The sequence below is a fragment of the Melospiza georgiana genome, chromosome 4, assembly GCF_028018845.1.
Source record: "Melospiza georgiana isolate bMelGeo1 chromosome 4, bMelGeo1.pri, whole genome shotgun sequence".
NCBI lineage: Eukaryota > Metazoa > Chordata > Aves > Passeriformes > Passerellidae > Melospiza > Melospiza georgiana.
In genome coordinates this window covers 32,507,287-32,530,564 of record NC_080433.1, presented here as the reverse complement: position 1 = coordinate 32,530,564, position 23,278 = coordinate 32,507,287, and the positions used below count along the sequence as shown (strand labels likewise).

The 23,278-nt window shown below is 47.1% G+C and overlaps 1 protein-coding gene across 6 annotated transcripts in view; it reads right to left on the bottom strand.

Moving 5' to 3' along the window:
• Positions 1-214: 214 nt before the first annotated feature.
• ZC3H7B (zinc finger CCCH-type containing 7B) overlaps positions 215-23,278 on the bottom strand; it is a 47,401-nt gene continuing 24,337 nt past the window's right edge. For all 6 annotated transcript variants that reach the window (XM_058022091.1, XM_058022094.1, XM_058022093.1 and 3 more), the window contains exons 14-23: positions 22,414-22,619; positions 20,856-20,950; positions 19,991-20,172; positions 16,326-16,411; positions 10,795-10,928; positions 9,113-9,218; positions 7,944-8,052; positions 6,096-6,229; positions 5,223-5,386; positions 215-4,463 (exon numbers count right to left, since the gene is read on the bottom strand). In XM_058022091.1, coding sequence (XP_057878074.1) covers positions 4,271-4,463; positions 5,223-5,386; positions 6,096-6,229; positions 7,944-8,052; positions 9,113-9,218; positions 10,795-10,928; positions 16,326-16,411; positions 19,991-20,172; positions 20,856-20,950; positions 22,414-22,619 — 1,409 coding nt within the window. In that variant the 3' untranslated portion in view covers positions 215-4,270. The remainder of the gene's footprint in view (positions 4,464-5,222; positions 5,387-6,095; positions 6,230-7,943; positions 8,053-9,112; positions 9,219-10,794; positions 10,929-16,325; positions 16,412-19,990; positions 20,173-20,855; positions 20,951-22,413; positions 22,620-23,278) is intronic.

Genomic DNA, 23,278 nt, shown 5'->3' with positions numbered 1-23,278 from the left:
TCTGATGAAGAACTGCATCAACTGTTAATATGCACATAGGTAATTTTCCACTCAGCGAGAAGAGTAGCAGATTATGGGAGAAAGATGGGAGAAAGCCACAGTGGTCCAATGCTTGACGTGCTCCCTTTGCTTCCCTCCTCAGCAGGGAAACCCGAAAGCAAGATAAAATCCTGTGCAGGCTGTTTGAAAAACACAAACACACTCTGGATCAGGAGAGGGTTTAAAGTGCACACTTTTATTTTCTATTACAAAGGCTAAAAGAAGCAAGTTTGGTTTTTCTTTCTTTATTTAAGAACAAAAACAAAAATGTTGTTAAAACATCTACATATTTATCCTTATACTAGACCTTATGAAAGATACTAAGTTCTTTTTTTAATAGTAAAGCGTGGTATTCTTAAATTATATTAATATGAAGACATATTAAAGGACTCAAAATCATTACTACCCAGCTCAGAACTGCAGCATCCCCTTGCTATCTTTTCCTTTCACTTGCTAAAACCCATCAATTTTTGACATACAGTTTCATACAATCTAAGTAGGGTATTTTTGGTGGGTTGTTGGTTTGTGTTGTTTTTTTTTTTTACTTCTCCCTGTAAAGGCCTGGTTAACGCCAATGCCAGTGTCATTTAAATCCCTGCCCCTACCAAAGAATTTGGGAAAAGATTTTCACCAAGTCCTTCAGCATTTAATAAGCTTCTGCTCTGTGTGAATGTCTGTAGTTATTTTACAGGATATGAGATTTTCTTCTAATGTTATAAAATTAAAACATCACTTCCTTTGTTAAAAACTCTCAAATTTGATTCTTTGCTGCAGAATTTTCTTCTTCCTCTCTCACACAAATAAAGCAGAGAGTTATCACAGGGTCTTGTGAACACACCACTAAAGCAGCCTCTACAACTCATGGTTTATCTTCTGTGGAGCTGTGAGCACTGAGCATTTCTGCTGAGAGCATATAATGTGCTGAAGAAAACCCTCTTGGCTTGATAAAGCAAGCCTGAGAAGTCAAGTGTGAAACTTCCTGCCTTTCACAATGTCCCTTTAAATAATATAAGCAAAGCCTTATATTAAAACTTTACTCACTAGTTAGCAGTATAATACTCTCTCACTGAGATGGGACTGCAAGGACATCCTAAAGGGTTTCAAAAATGTGAACAGCGAAACCTGTCCCATCTCAAAGCTTATACCTATCTATATAAAACCCTCTCCTCTTTTGTTATTTCCCTTTCCCTATCTCAAATAATAGGCTTCATAATTAAACTGGAGATGCTGCGTTTCCTGGCTTGAGTCCTTTTCCTTTACCCTCATTTAAAAGATTCCTTTGATACCACACACATATAATATAATATAGAGCGATATATTTAATACCTGTGTATATATGCTTCATGGGAAGGGTCACATATATACACACTAAAACAGGTCTGGTGACGAAGTACTGCAACACCACAGACCAGGTTATCATATCAGGGAAAACAAAGAGACACTTGATGCAACCCCCGTGACTGTGGGCCTACCTCACCTCACCTCTCCTCACTCTCACCCCACCCTCTCCCCATCTCAGCCCCAGCCTGAACCTCTGAAGCCCCACTGAGCAGCTCAGCTCTCATTGCAGAGATGGGGAGAGGGGAGAGTGACTCACTCTGTAACTTGTTTAGGTTACATGAGAAACCATGGCTCAGCGAATGCCAGTCACACTAGAGATGCAGGTTTGTTTTAAAAATAAAAGCCACATTCCAGTGTCCCCCAATCCAGATTTCCTTCCTTGGCATCTCTGCCAAGAAGAGCAGAGCAAGATAACCCAGGAGCTGATGCCTGTCTCCTCCCATCTGTAAAGCTGACCACTTGAGCACAAGGATGACCAGGAGAAGGTACCATAGTTACCACAAAGAACAGAGGAGAAAATACAGCACCTGACCACTCAAAAACTGCCATGTCTGATATTGCTCATAGCAAACCAGAGACTACCATTCATATTTTAAGGGAGAAGAAATAAAGCTCAGCAGAAAAGTGGTTAAGCTGCCCAGGAAAGAGGCTGAATCCCCATCCCCAGAGGTATTTAAAAATACATGTAGATGTGGCACTTTGGGACATGATTTAGTCTGGGAGCTGGCAGTGCCAGGTTAACAGCTGGACTTGATGTTCTTTGAGGTTCTTTTTCAACTAAATGATTCTAATGCAGAAGTGCATTCAGTTTGTTTACAGCACGCTGTGTCTCTGGAGAGATTCCAGCACTCTGCTCCGTAACTGGACCCAAACTATCCCAGTGGAGCTGAAGCACCCTCCTGAAGGCTGGTTTAGAAAGATGACAGCTGCCCCACACCATTTCCACATCTCCCAATTTCCTCATCCCATCTCTCCTGAAGCTCTGAACCCCAAGGATATGGGAGCAGAGAGGAATGGGAGGATGCAGCAATGCCAAAACACCAAGCAGTTCACGGCCAGATTGTATTTACCATGGATACAGCCCTGCCAGCCCCAAGGGCTCTGAGACTGCTGTCCCAGGAGAATCTGTATGAAAAAGACATCCCTGATGAAGGCTGGGAGAGAGATGTGTTTGTGTTTGACTGGATGGTGCCATCCATGCATGCAAAACTGCAGAGCACAGCTGGACTGCAGAAGAGAGAAGGAGAGGGAAGCTCAGAACAGGGAACACATTTACTGCTTACAGGATGAGACTGCCAGAAAGGACAAGGCTGGCATGCAGAGCAGTACTGCTTCTCACTGCTGCCCCTTATAAAAGCAAAACTTCTGTCCCAGAGTTCAGCATTACTGATTACCTCATCAAAGCACACATGAGGCAGCACAAGAGCAGGCCATGGCTGGGTCCCACTCATTTTCCACCTCTGTCCCTGCTCTGGGTCACATCCTGGTTGCACTGTGCATCCACAAGCTCCCTGCTCTGGCTCTGAGGAGGAGGGAGCTGGACCTCTGGTACTGGTAAGCACTTCCAGCTGGATTCCCATAAGCTCAACTTCGCCTGTGCTGCGCAATGGTGGCCTTTTAAATGGGTCCCCACCCAGTTCTTCTGGCAGTGCAGGGAAAAATGCAGCTCTAAGTAACCAGAAACACATGCCATTTAAAGAGTAAGAAAGAACACCATTACCTCCCTCCCTCCCTCCCTTTCTTTATTCAGGACACAAGGCAACACAGAAACACAGGCTCCTTTTGGTGACCACCTCCCTCCTGACTGATCCTGCTGCTGTGTGGACTTCAGTGACACATGGTGTGTCACAGACTCCACTACACCTCCTAGATGGGTTCTGTTTTACTTGCACCAGTCACACCAGCCAAAAAAAACAAACCCAAGCTATCTGCCCTGAATACCTGCCATACACTGAAAAAGACATCTAATGAGAAGTCACCAACTTGCTTTCTGAGTACAGTCAGCTGAAGTTTGAAGTCACCTACAACCTGGTTCCTGCTGCTGCAAGCAGTTTCATTACTTTGCTGCTTTTACCTTGCACTCCTTATACCACACAGCTGTTATCCTCCTCAGCACCAGCTGATGCCTCAGGGCAATACAGACAGCTAGAGCATAAGCCTAGATCTCTTAAGCCAAATCTAGTGGTTTTCCTTCTTTGCACCACAATTTCTATTTCTTTTGGTACCAAACTCCCAGAAGAGCAGAAGGGCTGCAGCAGAGTAAGTGGCATTTAGTCTGCAGCACTGAGAAAAGGAACATAGGAAATTCTGGTCACCTCCTTTTAACCAGATTTCATAAAATCATAGAAAAGTCTGGGCTGGAAGGGACCTTAAGATCATCTAGTTTCAATCCCCCTGTCATTTAGAAGGACACCTTCTAGACCACATTGCTCAGAGCTCTATCCAACCTGGCCTTGAACAGTTCCAGGGATGGGGCATCCACAACTTTTCTGTCCCCCTCTCTCAGCTTTGTCCTCCAGACTTCTGCAGTCATACTCTGAATTGAAAGACAGAAGAATGACACAAGGAGAAATTCTCTGATTTGCAGCCCAATACAGACTGAATTAATTCCTTTGAATGAAGGACAGTGAAAACAAAAAGATGAAGTGGAAGGGGAATTTGGGGGAAAGAAGAGAGAAAAGATGGATCACAAACTCAGTGAGCGTGGCGTCGCTGGCCAACGAGAATTAAATTCACAAATTCATTCACTAATAAATCATTGTCTCATAATCTTAAAACAAAAGAAAAGAAAAGGTTCTCATTGCGAGACACAGATCTCGCTCTCCCTGCTACTGCCCCTCGGAAAACCCACCCCGTGTTTCTGCAGCCGACAGACTCCCCCCGGCTCACACTATACGTCATCCCGCAATAGGAAGTTGTATTTCCCAAAGTCGTCATCCCTGGGGCAGAGCAGCATGTCCTTGCGAGCTTTGGCCAGTTTCTGTTTCAGCACTTCCCTCCGGTCCAGCCACTCGGTCAGCTCGTCCTGCCCATGGGCGTAGCGACATTCCTCTCCCTCAGGACAGGCCTTGTTCTTCTGGAACCTGCCAGCACAAGGAGCGCAGTCAGGAGGGCACCCCCAGTACAGCGGTTGGAGCTCTCTGTCTGGGATACTTGAGCAGGACCCACTGAAACATGCTGTGAACTCTCCTTTTTAAGGGTGAGCTGATTGTCCTACAAACCCATGTGCAGGTGGGAAAGACATCAAGGCTGGGAAAAAAACAGCAGCAAAACCAGCAGTGGCTACAGGGGATTTAGTCAAGAGCACAAAAAAATGTGAGCTGGAACTGGACCAGCAGGGATGAGAAAAAAATAATGCACAAGAGAGGAAATGCCAGGTAACCAACATGAAAGACAAGAACCTTCTTGCTAACCAAAGTGGCATTTTTAACCATCACAAGCTTTCTGAAGGCACCTTAAGGTGCTGATTCAGAGGGCGTGATACATTCAAACCATTTAATAAGGCACCTGGGATTCCCCCAAGCACTGGGCCAAGGAGACTGTTCAGCAGCCTGAGAGCAGAGAGCATCCTGGCTATGAAAAGCACAGGTGCAGACAGGAAGCTCTCCTTTTCTAAAGACACATGCTCAGGAATGTGTTTTTATCCCTCAGTATTGTGGCTGAGTACCTCTGTGATCAAACAGCAGCCTCACTGTCACCCAAACCTGTCATCTCATCCCACTCCTCCTCCATGCAGAAATCACCAAGAACTCTGTGAGAGGATGAGGAGGGATGGCTGAGGCCCTGGGCCTGTTACCCTGTCCCTGCAGCAGCAGCACAGGAGGGAGGTGAGACAATGGTACCTCTCGCAGAGCCGGAATTCGCCCATGGGGAAGCGGTAGCTCCAGCAGCTGGAGTCACTGTCTGAGGTGAAGACCTTCTCCTTGTGCTTCTCCGACTGGATGTGCTGCTGCCATTGCTTCTTGCTATTGCTGTTTTTCCCACAGAGCCAGCAGTGGTAGCCCATCTAAACAGTGCACACAGGGAAAAAGGCCAGTCAGTGCAATAACATTCATGTCCATTGGCATTCCCTATGCTGGCACTGCCTCTCCCTCTCTTCTTCCAGAGCATTTTGGAAGGCTCCACTCAGTCTACGACTATCCACACTTCTCTGCCATATTGTCTTTGAGGAACTGTGCTGACACTAAAGGGGAACAGAGGAGATACTCTGTCAGAGTTTATCTATGGCTCAAACAGGCTTAGGGGACAGGGCAGCTCAGTTCATGCAGGACTCTTCAGCAGCACACACCCTTACATCAGTACCACCCATGGCATAAGGAAACACATCTGCCTCTAGTTTTTCAAGGCTTCTGTGACAGCTATTCTCCAAGTTTCTCCCTCTTCTGACAGGCCTGCAATGGTTTTGCCAGCTTGCCCAGGAGCAGGCAGGAACCCTGGAGAGAGGCTGAGCTCATACAAAAGGGAACCTAAGGTAAACTCCTAATGTCTTGGGGATTAACAGAAAAGCCATTGTAGAGCCTTGTTGACCCCAGGTCGATCTCTTCCCACTTCAGCTGTGCTGCCCCTGCTGTCCATTTAACCTGTGTTAATACAGGCTCTGTTCCACTAGAGAAATGCAGTCCCGCCAGCCACACCTGGAGCACAGGAGAGAGGCAGGCTGGCAGCACTGAGGAGGAGGAGGAGGAGGAATGAAGGACAAGAGGTCAGCTTATTACCATGATGTCCGCATAGTCAGTGGGCATCTGGATCTGTTTCTCCCCTTCTCGCGAGGTGAGTGGTGTTCCTTCTCCAGGCTTCCCAGGATTGTGTTTCTTTAGCCACATGTCATAGGTCTGCTGCATATCTAGTACTGCACAAAGGTGACACATGAAGCCACTCAACAACCTCCCACTTGGTGCACAAGCTATGAGAAAAGGACAAATGCTGGGGCAGCCCTTCCCTCCCCTCGCCTGTGCAGCAGCACCAGACTGAAGGGCTGTGCCCCATGTCACCTCCTCAGACAGGACCCCTGGGGAGAGGAGCCAAATTCACAGCACACCACCTGGCACGGGGGGGGGGGGGGGGGTGTCTTCTATCAGTCCAGGGGCAACTGTGACAACAGCCACACAAACTTTTCAGAAATATGGCAAAGTGCTGCAAGATCTCATTGGAATTCACCCTACAAGATGATTCTCCAAGAGGCCTGATTCTACTTAACCTCAGGAGACATCTCATCCAGTCAGGAAGCTAAGGCATGGCTGGTTTCAGATCCATCTCTTCCCTCTAAGCCCAAGCTTCATCCTCAGCACTAGAGAGGGAGGAGAGCTCCTAAGCAAGTTGGCCACAGGAAGCACTGCAGAGGGGAGGAAGACCTAATGATAGCTTGCTCTAAGTTCAAAACCTGCCCAGAGAACTGCAGTCAATGTCTCTCATGGCTTTTGATTTAAAAGCCATTCAACATACTTCTGGGAAGGGAAATTTGAGGTGGAAGCTTTAACTAGACATCTGTCTTTGCAAGATCAGCTCCTGAGAGAGGCTATGGAAACATTTATGTTTGCAGATATCAATATGATGCTCTAAGTGTGATGCATTAGTGATTTACTCCTTGCTAAATGAGTGATTGAGGAACTTGAGGTAACTGGGGATAATGAATGCAAATTCCCCCAAACTGAGACAACGCTGTTGTTTGAAGATTCACCTTTGTGCTTGAGCAAAACACACACAGACTGATGTGCTTTAAAGGCCCCAGCAATGAAATGCTTTGAACTGCAACAAGTAACAGTTTGGCTCAGCAGAGAGAAGGACCCTCCACAGAACCAAAAAAAAAACTCAGGGCAGGCCTGAAATCCTTCAGGCTTTTCAGCAGCTCCAACAGAGGTAGATGAGCACCCGGACAACTGGCCTTTTTTCCCCAGCCTCCTGTTGATCTGAATAAACAAGGATTTCTGCCACAGAGCTGGCTGTCCAGGATATGGGCAACCCCCCCAACTATTGCCCAAAAGGTAAACCTGCAGAATTAAATATAGACTAGTTTCTCCACAAAGGCACCACCCAGCGATGTTCTCATTCAGGATCTCAACTCCACCTCTTTGAATACAATGCCATGAGCAGGGAGTGCCACAGCCCAAGACCAAGGAATATGAGCAGAAATAAGTAAGACAGCCAAGGCAGATAGACAAGAAAGATACAGGAGCAGCTACAGGCCAGGACTGGTGCTCTGGCAGAGCTCCATACAGAGCCAGGCCTGGGACATTGCAGGCAACTGGAAGGACAGTACAGGGTGGATTCAAAAGTGATGCAGAAAGAGAGGGCAGCAGTGAAGCAATGTAAGACATAAAACTATTGTGCACTAGTCCCACAGCAAGGGACTTAAGAGATACAACATGCCCATTTATGAAAAGAGCAGCTGTAGACAGACCTGACACACAATCCCACATAAACTCATGGCAGCAGCTCCATCTCTGTTGTCAAGAATATGTCTTAACAGACCCTCCAGATGCCCAGATGTCCTCTTCCCTCTCCCCAAACTCTTTGGTCCACATCCCCCCCCATTTTTAATTTCTGATTTCCCCCCCTGCACTTACTTTTATTTTCTTTCATGAAGGTCCACAAGTCTCTCTCCTCAGGGCTGTGGGCAAAGGAGCAGTTGCCCACATACTGGCATCTCCTGCCATTCTGTGCATGGATACACAACTGTTAAAAGACAGAGAGAAAAATTTAGCATCTGCACAGTCAGTCCTTGCTAGAGGGGAAAGTGGGTTTGATAACCAGCTGGGGCATTAAATTGCACAGGAGAGGTTGCAAACAGGACACTTTATATATCATTAACTCATGATTCTTTTCCAAAGTCTCCTGATGACATAAACACACAGGCAGTTCAGCAGCTGCTGCCATTTCCATAGGTGACTGGGTGCAGATACAGGCCAACAGCAGGAGCATCCTGGATTGACCCAATAGTGTTTCCTACTGATGAAGCTGCTGGTCCCCAAAGGTGACTCATTCCCCACCTTCTCTGAGTGAGTGAAGAGTGGCCTTACAGATTGCTTAGACCACACTGGTGCACACACAGCTACCAACAGCATCATTGCCAGAGAAAATGTGAAACTTTCTAAACATAATATTTACTCATCATCTTTTCTCCCCCTGTCACAAAAGGAAGACCTACCTTAGGTCTTAGGGTAGGGGGAAGGAGCTTTCTCCTTCCAGAGAAAAAAGAAAGGAGAGGGAGAGAGAAACTATCATGACATTTGGGGCTGGGGTTGGAGGCTGGATATCTGTAATTTTCCTCAGCACGTGGCTTTTTAGCTGAGTTCTTAGTTTTGCTTTCAAAACCCATTGTGAGCAAGTTTCACAATCTATAGCACAGTCACAGCAAAGGCAGGGATAGGCTTCTCCTAAACATCTTGCCTCTCACCCACATTGAGAAACCCTGACCTAAGGGGAGTCTTAAATTTCATTCCCAAACCCTGTGCCAGCCAGAGATGCATTAACAGCTTTTGTTATGCATTAACAGCAACACTGGAAACTTGCATTTGTGCATAGAGTGGTTTAAATGGGCACTGCTCCTTCTTCTGCTCCATCTTTCTGCTGGATGTATTCTTCTCCCATCAGTCTGTCCTCACCTCCCATCTCAGCCATCATGTGCTTGCTTCCCTGACAAATCTTCAAGGCAGCAGCCCTCAAAACACTGCACCGTGGTGGAAGGGAAAGGGAAAGGGATGGGGCACCTGGCCACGGCGGGCGTGGGGCTTACATCATATTGCTGTGGGAAGTTACGGATGGAAGGCAGTGGTCGGACTGACACCCACTTCTTCTTAGCTTTGGACATCACCAGCAGGACACGGCGTTCCTTCGTCCAGCTGAAGAAGAGAGAATAAATCAAGAGAGACACAAGAAAGAGCAGAACAAATGTTCTTTACCTCAGAGACCCCTAAATACTGAGAGATGAGCAGATCCTCCTGTCCAGCTTGTCCCTGCACTATCTGGCTGTTCCTAGACATGCACATCTGTGATGGAGAAGCCACAAGAAGGCTGCTTTAGGAGGACTTCTCCCTGTAAATATTACCTATTTCCTGGGGTACCTCCTTTCATAAAGTCACAAAAGTCTCCCCCAAATCTCTCATGGCATCACCACGGATTATTAAACAGCTGCATTCCTTTGACACAGCCTATTCTTGTGCAATCAGATCCATGAAGAACACTTGGGAATATTTTCTGCTTGAAAGGTGCAATAGAAATGCAAGTCATTACAAGCACTACCTTATGAACAGTGCCAGGAAGTATTTCTTCTCCTTCAGCTCCAGCAAGGGATCACCAGGAGATACCCTAAGCAAAAACTCCAGCTCTATTCAGCAGCTGCACAAAGAGGTGTTATTTTTCACATCTGAGGAAGCAATCCTCACCCACTTACTTCCTCCAGAAACTGCTGCTTCTGTCTCTTCTTCAACAAAAGTTTTACATTTACAATATTAAGCTGGACTGTGCCTTTGTGGTTTGTGTTATGGGAAGACAAGTTCTATCAACCCTTCCATCCTATCCCTGCAGGCTGCCTAGGTGACACAGGCCACAGTTTCCATGACAAAACAGTGACTTACCAGCCAATATTTCCCTTCTAGGGGGCTTATAAGACAGATGGGGACAGTTTTTTTTAGTGGGGCCTGTAGTGTTGGGACAAGGGGTAGTGTCTTGAAACTGAAAGAGGATAGATTCAGACAAGACGTAAGGAAGGTATTTTTTATGATGAGGGTGTTGAAACACTGGCACAACCCAGAGAGGCGGTGGATGCCTCATTCCTGGAAACATTCAAGGTCAGGCTGAGCAACCTGATCTAGTTGAAGATGTGCCTGCTCATTGCTGGATGGCTGGATTAGATGACCTTTAAAGGTCTCTCCCAATCCAAACTGTTCTAGGATTCAATGCTTCTATCACACCAAACATTCTCATGGGCCCCAAGGAGTCAAGAGGTGCAAACAGACATAAGATCCATCGTAGAGGAGCAACCAAAGCAATGAAAGAGCCAAGGGAAACTAATTTAAAAGGAAGCAGGGTATCTTGAATAATTTCTAATTGTGACCTGACGGACATCTGCAAACAGCTAAGTGCATAAATACATGTAGAGGAGAACTCTGTTAGTGGCCTTGGTAAAAAGAAATTATAGGAACTGGGAGAAAAGGGAATTGTGGGATCTGGACTGCCTGTGCCAGGAGTAACAGTCTGCACAATGCTGGCAACAAATACACACAGTAAAGAGAGAAGGAAGCTGGAAAACAGCTATCTGCAATGCCTGCTATAGTGACAAACACCCTGAGCAGTGAGAGGCTGCTAGGAAACCTTACAGCCTCTTCCAAAGATGCCAAATGAAGCCGTGGAGAAGGTAGGATGAAAAATTCCTGCCCTTGAAGAGGGGTAGAGGAAAGAGAAGGTTGAATTGCTCACCAGTGGGGGGCTTTGGCACTACAGTACTTGAGGTCTTTATCTGGCTCCACCAGCTGCCCGTTCGACCAGCACTGGCCACACACAAATTTCATCTGGAGGTCAAAGGTGCTTGACATGGGATTCCGGGGAGAAGCCTGGGGAAAAGAACCACAGCCTCAGTAGAACAGAGGCAAAATGCACCCCCAAACCTGCCACAGAGATGCTGGCAGCTCCCTGCACGCCTGTGTGCCAGCAACAAGCCAGATTAAATCAGCTCTTTTGCCGGTGTTAGCCAGTGGCCCAATGAGATACCAGACAGGAGCAAAACCACTGCTTGCTTCAGCATGATTTCCTGGGCTTTGACATCTGGCCAAAAGCACAGACAGTCTGGCAGCTTCCAGCACTGACCAGGCCTGCCTGTGAAACCCTGGCTGTGTACCTCTGTGTACAGACAAGCTCTGTGAGACTTGCCCCAGCGCTTAATCCCCACTTCCCTGCAGAGAGGGCAATCCATGTCCCACTGCCTGTGGAGAGCCCTTGGTCACACAGCTAAGAGAGGCCCCTTGCGAGAAAGCTGGACCATATCACAGCGCAGGACACAAACTCCTGCTTTTGCACCAAGAACTTTGTGTCACACCTAACATTTGACACAATGAAGCCAGAGCTGGGTCCTCTTGTTGATAACCTTCCAAGCCTTTTCTGGGCAGGTTTCTGTCTCTCACAGTTTCTCTGCCCTGCATTTCACAAGCAATTGAAGCACAGTCTCTGGACAGAGGTACAATGCCCATATTTCAAATCTTGTCAGCCATTGAACTTATTGCCCCCACCCCGCCTGAAAAGGCTAGTTTGGGATTATGACTAACAGATTGTGGAGAAGGAAAAGAAAAGGAGCCAATCTCATATCATTGCTGCCTCATGTTTTCTGAGCAAATCTCTGGAAAACTGCATTTCGTATCACCACTGGAAGAACACGAGGCTGGTGTCTCCAGTTCATTTCCAAACCAAAAAATAAACCCGACTGGATGCCAGTGGCCCTGGGCACAGGAGTATGTGAGAGTACAAGATAACACCCTGGTCATTGAGCTGGCCATGAAGCACAAAGGTCATGCACCAGCAAAACAATTCTCTGACTGTCAGCCACATCAGCAGCCTGTGCCACATGCCATGCCTTGACTTTAATGCTAAGCATCTCACAATAACCACACATGCCAGCTGTGCCCCTGAAGAGCAGGTTTCTGCCAGCAATTGATTAGCAGCAGCTTGCAGCCTGGCTGCACCCCTTGGTGAAGGGAAAACAGCAAACATAGGCAGCACAGAATCGAAGCATTTCCCAGGAGACACCACATCAGCTATCAACTACCACTCTGCATCCTCCAGACACAGTCTTTTGGAGAACCAGAGCTGGCATATAAAGAGTCCTCTGTCACTGTGAAAAGCTGACTGGGGAGCTGACCTCACCTGTGCTGCATACATAAGGCCATCGGTTCTCTGATGTCCCAGCAAAAGGACCCTCTGAGAGAACCAGCATCTCTTTCGAAAGAGAAAATATATTTTGAAAGAGGGCAATATCTCATCTGGGAGAATGACCTTTCTGGTGGCTCCCAGCACATGACTCGTTCACCACTTGCTGTCAGCTGTCACCTGTGCTGGTGACCACCAAGAACACTTCAAAGTGTGAGATGAGCAGAGTTGAGATTTGGACTAGCATGAAAGGTAATAAGGCGCCTCCCTCTCAGATATGTGGCCTTTCAACAGTAGCTTTAATCTCCACTTTGTCTCCAAAGGAAATTCCACGACCGCTCACTACTGACCAATCAAACCAACAGGCCTATGGTAACAAAATGGCACTGCTGGCATATTCCCTTTTATCAACCCCATGCTATCCTCTGGTGACATCTCTCTCAGCACAGCCAGGAAGCTCTGCTCAAACCTACTGACCCAGCAAAACTAAACACTGAGTGTCTGCAGAAGAGACAAGAGATCAGAGAGAAAGAAAATATCTCTCAGGTAGTTCTGGTAATCTGGGCTGCTTTTTCCACAAATTCTTAACCAAAAGAAGCCCTGTGCATTTCTTCATCTGAGTCATGCAAACTGCTGGTCAATCCAGCGGGCATGTGTGCTCCCAGGGGATTAGGAACCAAGCAGAAATTCAAAGCGGCTCCTGTTAATGCTACATGACTGTATTTGTAAAGGCAAGACACATACCTGGCAGGCTGCTGATAACCAACAGTGTGGAAATTATATCACATGAGGCTCCAGCAGACGAAGCCAGGCACAAGTGCCGTGGGCTATGGCACCGCCCCTTGCTATGAAGCCAGACAATATAGTGCTAGCTGTGCTCCATAGCAACCAAATAAATACAAGTCTCTGGCACGGCAGCTCTCTACTTCAGGCTCTGCAGAAAACAACAGACCCTGCACAGCCATTCATGTCTCCCATCCTCAGGAACTCCTCTACGTGATACTGAAATGTTCTCTGGAGGAGCCACACACCTCAGGGGACCGTATGAGGAGCCCAGGTTACTCAGCCACCTAACTGAGTGCGTAGTACTTAGGTGCAAGTACTCTCCTTAATGGAGAGGTTTTTTCCTCTCCATGCTTAAATTGATAATTCTGAGGTGAGCTTTCATGGGGATTCTGGTGCAGGCTAGGGGAATAAAAACAAAGCAGCTCTTGAAAACCAGAAAACATGAGGGCTACAACCCCTCAGTTTGCTAGGATGCGACGAGAGGACACCCAGCTCCCTGCAACAGCCCTTCCTGCAGACTGGCTCTTCAATCTGTGACTCTTCAGTCTGTGGCTTTCCTCCTACAGCAGCTGCTGTGAGGCCAAATTTGTGGGGCCAAGTGCAAGATTCCCAGCAGGTGCTTGGCAAGCAGCGTATCTTCATTTTTCATTTCTTGCAAAGCCTCCTGACCTTCACTGTCACAGCTACTGGGCCCCTGCATGCTGCCTGCCTCTTTTCTCCATACTGGACAGCCCTGGGTGGTGAGTCCAGCTGGCAGCTGTGACAAAACTGCAGCAAAATTCCCCAGAGTGACTTCGTTTCCGCTGACCAGAGGGCACTGGAGTGAGAGTGGATCACACGGGATGGTGGGAAGGAGGGGTCTGTTTTTACAGCACTCCTGGGAAGTTGTCTTTGCCAGGCAGCCAACTTTGAAAGCTGGAAGGCTGCTGAGAAAACTCTGAGTCACGTTAGCCTGCTTGGACAGGAGAAAACAATGGCAAAAGTAAACACCTCTCAGCAGATAGCGAGTCCTGCCTGCAGGGCCTTCGGCAGCAAGCCCGAGTCTCATCCCAGAGCACAGCCCTCTGGCTGAGGACGTGCTGCTGCCAAAGCCATGGTGTGCTACTGCAAACACATGCATCTGACTGACTTGACTGTCTCCCTGCACAGTGCCAGTGCCAGCGCTGCCAATCCTTAGGGACGGCTGGTGGTGCTGCTGGGAGGCACTTTCTCACTGTACCAACATGGCTACTGCTTTGCCTCTGCACCCTGGAAGGGCTGTGGATGCAGTCAGCTCTGTGACAGGCATTTGTGAGGCACAGCCAGACTTTGCCATTGGTCATTAGCCCTAGCACTGTCCACAGGGCCCAGAAACTGTAGCTCTCTACCCATCCCCTGATTTAGCAGGCTCTGGCATTTCCTTTCCTGATCCTCTGCCCCTTGCAGGGCCCAGCAGCCAGAAATGGAGCCCTCACTTAGCATCCAAATCCCACAGGCTTCAGAGGACATGCTCTGACCATGCCTGCTGTACAGCTTATTCTTCCAGCAGCAGCACCTCCAGACAAAGGTGAATTTGAAGCTGCAAGGCTTACAGGAAAACAGCTGTCCATTTATCTTTTCTTTAATCCCCTCATTACGCACAGAGAATGGCAAGACAGAGATTTCTTGAAAATGCAGGGAAATTCACAGCAGACAGGACAGAACCAATCTCTGGACTGTGCGCATGCAAGGCACATATGGAGCAGGGATTGCTGATATAAATTCAACTGCTGTCACAATCTGCTGCAAATTCACATCGAGTTTCCTCCCATGTGGAGATGCATGCCACTGCTTCTGTCCCCACACCAGGCAGAAAGAGATCACAGCCAGCTCTGGTTGCAGGGAGCGTTCAGATCATCCACTTCTCATATAATAAAGGATGTAGAAACTTGTCCTGCTCAGCTTCCTGAGGGGTTAGAACATATTCCTTAAGCAAGTCAGACAGTCCTGGGAACTACAGACCTTGGTTATTCTTGCTTATTCTGGACCGCTGCTTCCCATTCCTCTCCTCCAACTGTTTCAGACCACAACAGCTGCACAGGTTTATTGCTGAGCATCCGCTTGAAGATGAATCCATCTCATGCAGCATAACCAGCGCACAGGTGGACACAGAGCCCACTACAAGTGTCAGTGCAGTCACCTGCATCTTTTCTGTTAGGCAAAGCTATGCCCATCAGACCCTCCCACAGATGCTTCCCCAGCAGCCTGAAGAACACTTCTGATGGCACACAACCAAGACAAAAAAACAGCAGCTAAACATCACATGAGTGACTCAGATTCCTCTCCTACAAAAGACCTCCTCCACAGGGTGCTCGCTCACAGGCTGTACTTGGCACTGGTCTCTGCAGAGGAACTCTTGGGTGACAGATCCCACACAAAGGTGAAACACTCTTGCTCAGACAGTAAGGCACAGGCCAAGGGATGGCAAGCTCAGATTTGCCAAGGTTAAAGAAAGCTGTCAAATGGGAACAAAAAGGATTTACACCACTTTCCCCACCATTGTCCTGTTCTAATGGCAAAAAGTGCTTTAGTTCAACCTCAGAGGACTGGGCTGGGAACTGTCCTCACTGGGTGGGCTCTGCTCCTACAGTACAGAAATCCCCTCTGGGATAAAAAAAAATAATAAGACAGAACTGCCCATAGCCAACAAGACAGAGAAAAGCAAAGAAAGAAAAAGCCCTTTGCTTCTACCCCTCTCACACTACCCTGGTATGCTCTTGGCAGTGCTGGAGGGTTCAGCCCTCCACACTGAGAGACTGGTGGCAAAAAAAAAGGCAAAGCTCTCAGCCTCCTCCTGGTAAAGCACCACTAAGTTCTCTGTCACCCTCAACAGCACCTGGGCTGCCAGTTCCACCCACTCCTGCATTCAGATCAGACATCATGAGTCATTCCTTAGAAGTCCTTCAAACTGCTCTACTGCCCCTTGGCCACTAAAGGGCAGCAGGACACATTTGGTCCCCACTATGTGACCACTGCCCCAAAATCTCCCAGTTTCACCAGCAAGTGTCACAGGAAACAACATTCTTGGGTGTGTTGCCCTCGGTGACCTGGAGGCTTCACCCTAGCAGGGAACAGAGCAGATCACAACACTGCAAAACAAGGCACAAAGCTCAACACCAGCACTGCAACCAGGAAAGCTCTCAGATTTCCTCCACCTCAGCTCTCCTCACCTGGCCAGCCTGGTCTGCCTGGAACCTGTCAGGCACAATCGTGGGAGGAAAAGAGAGAAAGGGCTGGAACTGTTGGGAGCAAAATCTGCCTCCAAGCCCTCGATGGACCTTACTTACCACGCTGTTGGCTGGTTTGCTGGCATGTGCCTCCATCTGCTGCCAGTACTTCTTGGACTCCTGCACAATATCTTCGTGGGTCATTCCTGGGAACAAAAAGGAGACAGAACTGAGCTACACTCCTTTGGCCAAGAGAAGAGAGGGAGGGCTTGCACGACTTTTTAGTTTGGGCTTAGTAACCCCTAAGTAGCTGACAGCTCCCAGCAGTCCCCCTGGTAATATCAGGACTGAGTTGTGACAGAATGCACCACAGAATATGTCTAACCCCTTGCTAAGCAAGCTCCTCTCTACACAAGCAAAACAAAAGAAGAGTTCAGTCTCCTGGACTTGTTCAGACTCTCTACACAAGCAAAACAAAAGAAGAGTTCAGTCTCCTGGACTTGTTCAGACTTGGCTTTCTGCTCAGGCAGTCTGTAAAGAACCCAGACACTGCTTCCAAGCCAATAATTCTTCACAAGGGTCAAGAGCTTGACCAAGACTGTCCCCGACCCCCATATCAGCAGATTTTACCAAGGTCCTAAAGGCAATGCTTTGTTACTATTGACCTACTGTATATGTTTTTGCTTCTAGCTTGGAGGATCACAGACACCCAGAGACATCTAGCAAGACCCCAGAAGTCTCACCTATTACCTGCTGGGATTAATTAGCCTGTTACACCTTCAAGTTGAGAGGGCCTCCCATAGGCAAAGAGAAAGGTGAAATTCAACACAAATAGATGCCAAGCACAAGCAAGGCAGCAGTGCAAAACTAACCAAGGAACAGCTGCTAGTAAATAACCAGCAAGGAAAGATTCTCAAGGTCTCAGATATCAGAAATACAACATCAGACAACAAGAAAAAGGATTGGTCAGACCTTATCTAAGGAATTAGCTCCTGACCAGCTCAAGTGGTGAGGGTACAGCCTCTGTTAGCAAAAGCCAGTTAGATGTGCATTCGAGTTATTAAGTGCTCTAAAGACCCAAGACAGCTGCCAAAACAAACTGAAGCAAATATCTTGCACAGGGAGCCGAATGCAAGGGGGGTGCTGAGGATGGCCATGATGCAGCATCCCCAGGACACAGACATTGCAAATTTGGTTGCTTTGCTGATGCCTACAGCTTTTATTACTGAAGTGAGGTGTTCCCCAGGAGTATTACATGAACATAATCACTGATCTGGGAGACAGCACATTCCAGAACTTAAGGGCCACCAAACAAAATTTTCATCTCAGCTTAGGCTGTGTGTAGCTTGGGAAAGTCACAGCATTCCTGACCTCAGTTTTCCTGTCTCTGATTTTGGCTGTTCATGTCCCCATCAGGCACCACTACTGCTATTTGCACCAGGGTTTGAACAGGAATAAAAGCACTCAGAAAACTTCACCATTCTTCAAGAACATTTGCTCAGGTCTTTAAAATGGCAGCTACTGCATAACTGGTATTGCTCACAAATCAGAGCTGTTGGTGAATAGTCTACCTCTTAACCCTTAATCCCAGAAGAAATGGTGTAGAGTTAGAAAAATTGCAACTTCCTCTTCCATGTCCAAGTATTCCAGGGTCAGACACAATGATGATTAGTATTTTGGGAACAAAAACTCTAAATCTGGGAAAATCACAACAAAAAATTTACATGCTGCACTGGACCTGGCTGGAAAAGGTCTGAAGCAGCTCCCACCTTCTCCATTCTGCACACCTGTGATCCATGGGGTGCAGAACCAAAGGGAGAAGCATATACAGGTCTTGTCAGAAAACTGAATTTCAAATGTAGTTCTTGTGACTGCCTTCTTCCAGTTCTAGATTTCTGAACTATCTCAACAATACAATCTAGAAACGTGGTGGTTGGGAAAGAAAAACCCTCACAAATGTGAAAGGATGGTTTCCAATCTGCCAGCTTTTCAAAGCAGGAACTGTCACAAAGAAATGAGCTGGGAACCAAAAGGCCCATGTGTTGATTACTTATAATATTTCGGCATCTTTTGCAATATCATTAGTGAAGACAAAGAGTCTGTTATTACCACTGGTTGAAGAAGATAGCAAGAGATGCCTGTGAAAAGCCACAGTGAACAAGAAAACAGTCCTGCCTGTCCAATTTTCAGATCTTGGGAACCTTCACTCCAGTAATACAATCCTTTATCCCCATGAACAAAGCCAAAAGCTCTGTAAATGCTCAAATGGCTGTGAAGCGTTTCAAATGTAAGCTGCCCTCTTCCTATTCTTGCTGAGCAAATAGTGCTCAAATGAAACTTCCTACTCCAAAGCTAAAGTATTCCCAGAGAATGGCAACAACTACCTTTAATCTCAGTTTCCATAATGAAGGCTACACTTGAGAGAGGCAAACTAACAAGGAAAGCAGGCTCATATATACAGCCCTGCAGAAAAAAGCCCCACAAGATAATGTCTCTCCTATTGTTGGAAAAGGTGGATCATTAAGCACAAGGCTTAGTGATCAACTCTGCAGCTTAACTCATGGCTTGTTTCATCTCCTCAGCTTTCCCTTTGAAATGATTTCTTCAAATAAAGAAGGAAAGAAGAAAAAAATCAGTTTATTTGTTCTGCAGGATGAAGAGGAAGGAACACAGAGGGAAGGAAGAAGGGAGCAAAGAAGCTTTTCAAGTAACAAAACTTGACCAAAACAACTAAAATAAACCAACCATGGGATGCAGATAAAAGCAAGGTACTTGAATATTAGAGTGCCCAGAGTACAATGAGCTGTATCACAAGCACGCAGGGCAGCAATGGTGGCCCATGACTCACAGGCAATGTGCTTTCTTAGAAATTCCAGAGCTGTAATTTTTTAATTTTCTGAGGCCACAAGTAAATGAGGGCAAACAGAAAGATTAAAGATGCCATTTGCCTTGTTCATCACTCTCCCTCATGAGCTGAAGCCAAGGCCAAGGACTGCACTGAACATCAATTATGACATCAAAGAATAGTGAGAAACATGCATAATATGTTTCCTCTCTGAAGTACTCCCATTACCAGGCTGGGTGCTGCACTAAATGAGACCCTGTGGTGAAAAAACATGTAGGTAGCACTGTGGGTGGACTAATATCTACACAGCCAACAGGCCAGCAGCCAGAGAAAACCTCCAATATATCAGATGAGACAAAGTGACAGGACTGAAAGTGCCAGATGTGGCAATGTCACTATATGATTTCCCTGAGTATAATCTCCATAAAACCCTCTCCTGAGGCATGTCATCAAAGGCTTTTTGGGAAACACAAAGTATCTTGCAACTTCCTGCTGTTGGTGAATTTGTTTTGAGAAACTGGAGATTCACAGCCTTCTTTATATAACCAACTGCTTCGTCACCTGTGCTGCCATTCTCACTGCAAGACATGTTCACTCAGGGGTCCAGCTGCTATTTGCACAAGATCTAAGCACCAAACAGCTCTTGGGATTCAGCTCTATCTTCCTAATTATTTTAATTTTATTCAGCTGGTCCCAAGGGAAAGGTTTTCTGGTCTGCAAATTATAATAGCCCTGTTTCTATAAATGGACAAGGGCCAAATCACCTCACAGAACACCTTGGTCCTCTCTTTTGTGTCCCTGAGGAGGCAGAGTAAGTAATATGCAGGAGCGAGCGACACCTTCTCAGTAGTCCCAAACCACCTTCTGTCCCTCTCAACTGGCCCTGGGTAGACACTGGTAGAAACTCAGGTGTACACAACACCAGCCAAGTCCCACTCACCTGAATATTGCTGCAGCAGCCAGACCTTGAGCTCAATAAAACTGTGAGCAAAGTGGCAGCTGTCCTCACGCAGGCAGCCGTAACGCACCTCGTGTCGGCACACGTCAAACTGGAAGTGCTCCTGGAACTGACGGATCTTGGAATATTTCAGGGAGGTGGAACGAACAATGTGGACCAGACACCTGCAGAAAAATACAAAGCACCAGAGGATCAAACCCTCCCCCCTCCTCCTTACATATGATATCCAGACATTTGACTGGGCAAGCAAAGGACACAAAAAAATCGACACCAGGAGAGACAGATTCCCTCTGGGAAAAGCAAACCCCTGCCCTCCCACCCTATCAAGCCTGGGTAGTTATTTTCACCCTGAGCACATGGGTGATGCTCTGCCTAAGTTCAGAGAGCAGACAAGTTTAAAAATATGCAGCAAAGATACCAAGTCCTCTGGTTCAGCATCTCCCCACAGCTGAGGTTGGCAGGAACCAGAAGGAATTGTATGACTGTGTACTTGACATGTTTGTTATACTTGTTTTCCTAAACATTCATTACTAGACAGTCAGAGGCAGGATCCTGAGCTGGAGGATCGTTGTTTTGACCTTTATGTAAAGGCCAAACTGAAAGTCAAATTAAGTCAATGGAAAACTTATTAACAGAGTGACTCCAAAGAGCTTTGCTGATGCCTGAAATCCCTCAGTACCAGAAGCAAACATGCAGGGTGAAGCCCATAGTGCTATTGATCATGATTTGAGCTGTCCTATGATTGGAACCCATAGGGAAGAAAGAAGAAAGAGACCAGAGCCCTGGAGTTAAACTGGCTGGACTTGTGAGATATGGTTCCCATCAGGAGAAAAAATCGTTCACTCACTTGTTGTCATGGAAAATGTGTTTGGAGTTGGAGCAGACAGATGGTGTGTCCTTGGTCCCTTTGCTGATAATCCGGGGTTTGCTGTCAAAGCAAATCTGAGAAGAGAAGAAGTAGCACACTGGGAAAATCTTAGAGAGCAGTGAACCAGAGCGACTTCACTTAGAGGAGAAAGAAGAACCAGAGCCAGCCTATTCTAATGTTCAAAGTTAGAAAGATGTGTGGTGAAAACTTTGTGGTAGGGCTTAAAATAAAGCAAGTCAATCTCTGGAAGAGCTTCCGGACAACATTTTTTGGCTTATTCTCCACAGTATTTTCCATTGTGGTTGGAAAAATTTTGGTCAGAGCCGCATATTCTTTCCCTGTTAGCCAACAGAACAAGAACAAGGGAGAAAAAAGAACAGCCACTTCACAGCAAAGAACACGTCCCTTTGCATGCACTGCCAACATGGGAAACTGTGCTGCAGAGCATTAAGATGGTATGAAGCAATTCTCAACTGACCAACTCAGTAGCTCTGCACAGACATCAAGTAGGAATTTGTTGCATTACGGAATTCTGATTTCTAAAGTAACTGGGGCTAAATTACAATTCAAAGCAGTATGTCAAGATAGGGGAAGAGACAGGTGATCCCATGAGGCTGTGGGCACCTGGTTCAGCTGCAGGGCTAAGGAGGGAAACTACTCCTTTCTCCTGCACACTCCTATGTACAATGCTCACATTGTCCTTCTGGGAGCAGGGCACTGGCTGGGACACACAGAGTTACAGATGGCTTGCTCCTGCACCTTTAAGATTTCCTTCTTGAAGAATGTCCAACATTCCTGGACTCTTTTTCCTTCAGGACTGCCTCCCAAGGTACTCTGCCAACCAGACTCCTAAAGAGGCTAAAGTCTGCCCTTCAGAAGGTGAAGTGGCAAGGTGGCAGCTCTGCTGACCCCTCTCCTTATTTCTCAAATAACTGAAAACTCTACCATTGCATGATTGCTGTGCCCAAGACAGCCTCCAACCATTGTATCACCCACCAGTCCTTCTCTGTTCACAAACACCAGACCCAGTGGATGCCTTCCCTAGTTGTCACCCTCACCAGCTGTGTCAGGAGTTCTCTTCCACACACTCCAGGAACCTCCTGGACTGTTTCTTCTCTGCTGTGCTGTACTTACAGCAGGCACCTGGTAAGTTGAAGTTCCCCACAAGAAAAAGGGCCAGCAATGATGAGACTTATCCCATCTGCCTACAGAATATTTTGTCTGCCTCTCCACCCTGGTTGGGTGGCCTGTAGCAGACTCTCACCTTATTGGCCTTCCCCCAGCTCCTACCCATAACCACTCAAGCCTATCTTCATCATCGTTAAACTCTAGATAGTGAAAACTGTCCCTAACACACAGGGCTCCCCCACTGCCTCTCCTTCCTCACCTGTCCCTCCTGAAGAGTTTCCATTGCAAGTTATTCCAGTTGTGCAAGTCATCCCACCATATTTTCGTGGTGGCAACTACCAACATATCAGTGGTCCAAACACATACTGAAGAGATGATGGATGCCTGCCCCCTCCCACCAGTTCCGTACCTCACAGAGGAAGGTGAAGATGCCCTGATGTTCCTTGAGGAGCTTGGCAATTGTGAGGCTGCTCTGCTTGATCCCACCTAGCGGGTCAAAGAGGAGGTCACGGTTGAGGGTCCCCTTCCTCTCCTCCGTCCACACGTCGATCTCTTCCTGGTGGTACGCGAAGGTGCAGTTATCCCCGTACTTACAGTCCTGCTTGTTAAGCATATCTACAAAGCAACAAACAGCACACACCACCACACAGGCAGGGCGGCCCAGTCAGAAACTAAACTCTCTCTTGTCTTCTCCCACTGCCCATGCCTCACATGGAACTGAAAGCAAGAAAACAGAGAGCTAAAAGAAGAATGAAAAGACATCTCCTCCCAAGTTCACCTATAGCAAGACATTCAGGAGTTAATGCAAACTACTGAATGGTGACAATCTCCAGTAATGCTGCTATGGGGGAAACTGTCTCAAAACAAGAGACCCGCTTTCATTCAGTGCCTGGCCTGAATAATGACTTATCTAACTCCTTTTAAAGCAAATACAGATTAAGTTCTCCCATAGGCCCAGCAGTAAGGAGCCATTTTAGCATGGCTTTTGCCATCTCCCCACTCATTAGGTACTTTGTAATGACACTGCCTTGGGATACCAGTCTGGTCACACTGCCTGCATGTACTGTGGGATGGGGTGGAGCAAAGGAGCAGGCAGAGAATGCTTTTCCCTAGGCAGAACCACAGCCCGGCCATGGGCAGCTGGGTTGAGTGCGACTAATGTGAGCACATGTGCAGGAGGCAGGTTCTCAGTAAAGCCCATGTCAGCAGAGCAGCTCTGAGCACTCAACTCACTGAGCCTTTGGAACTCTTCTGCTCCACCACTTTAGAAGCTG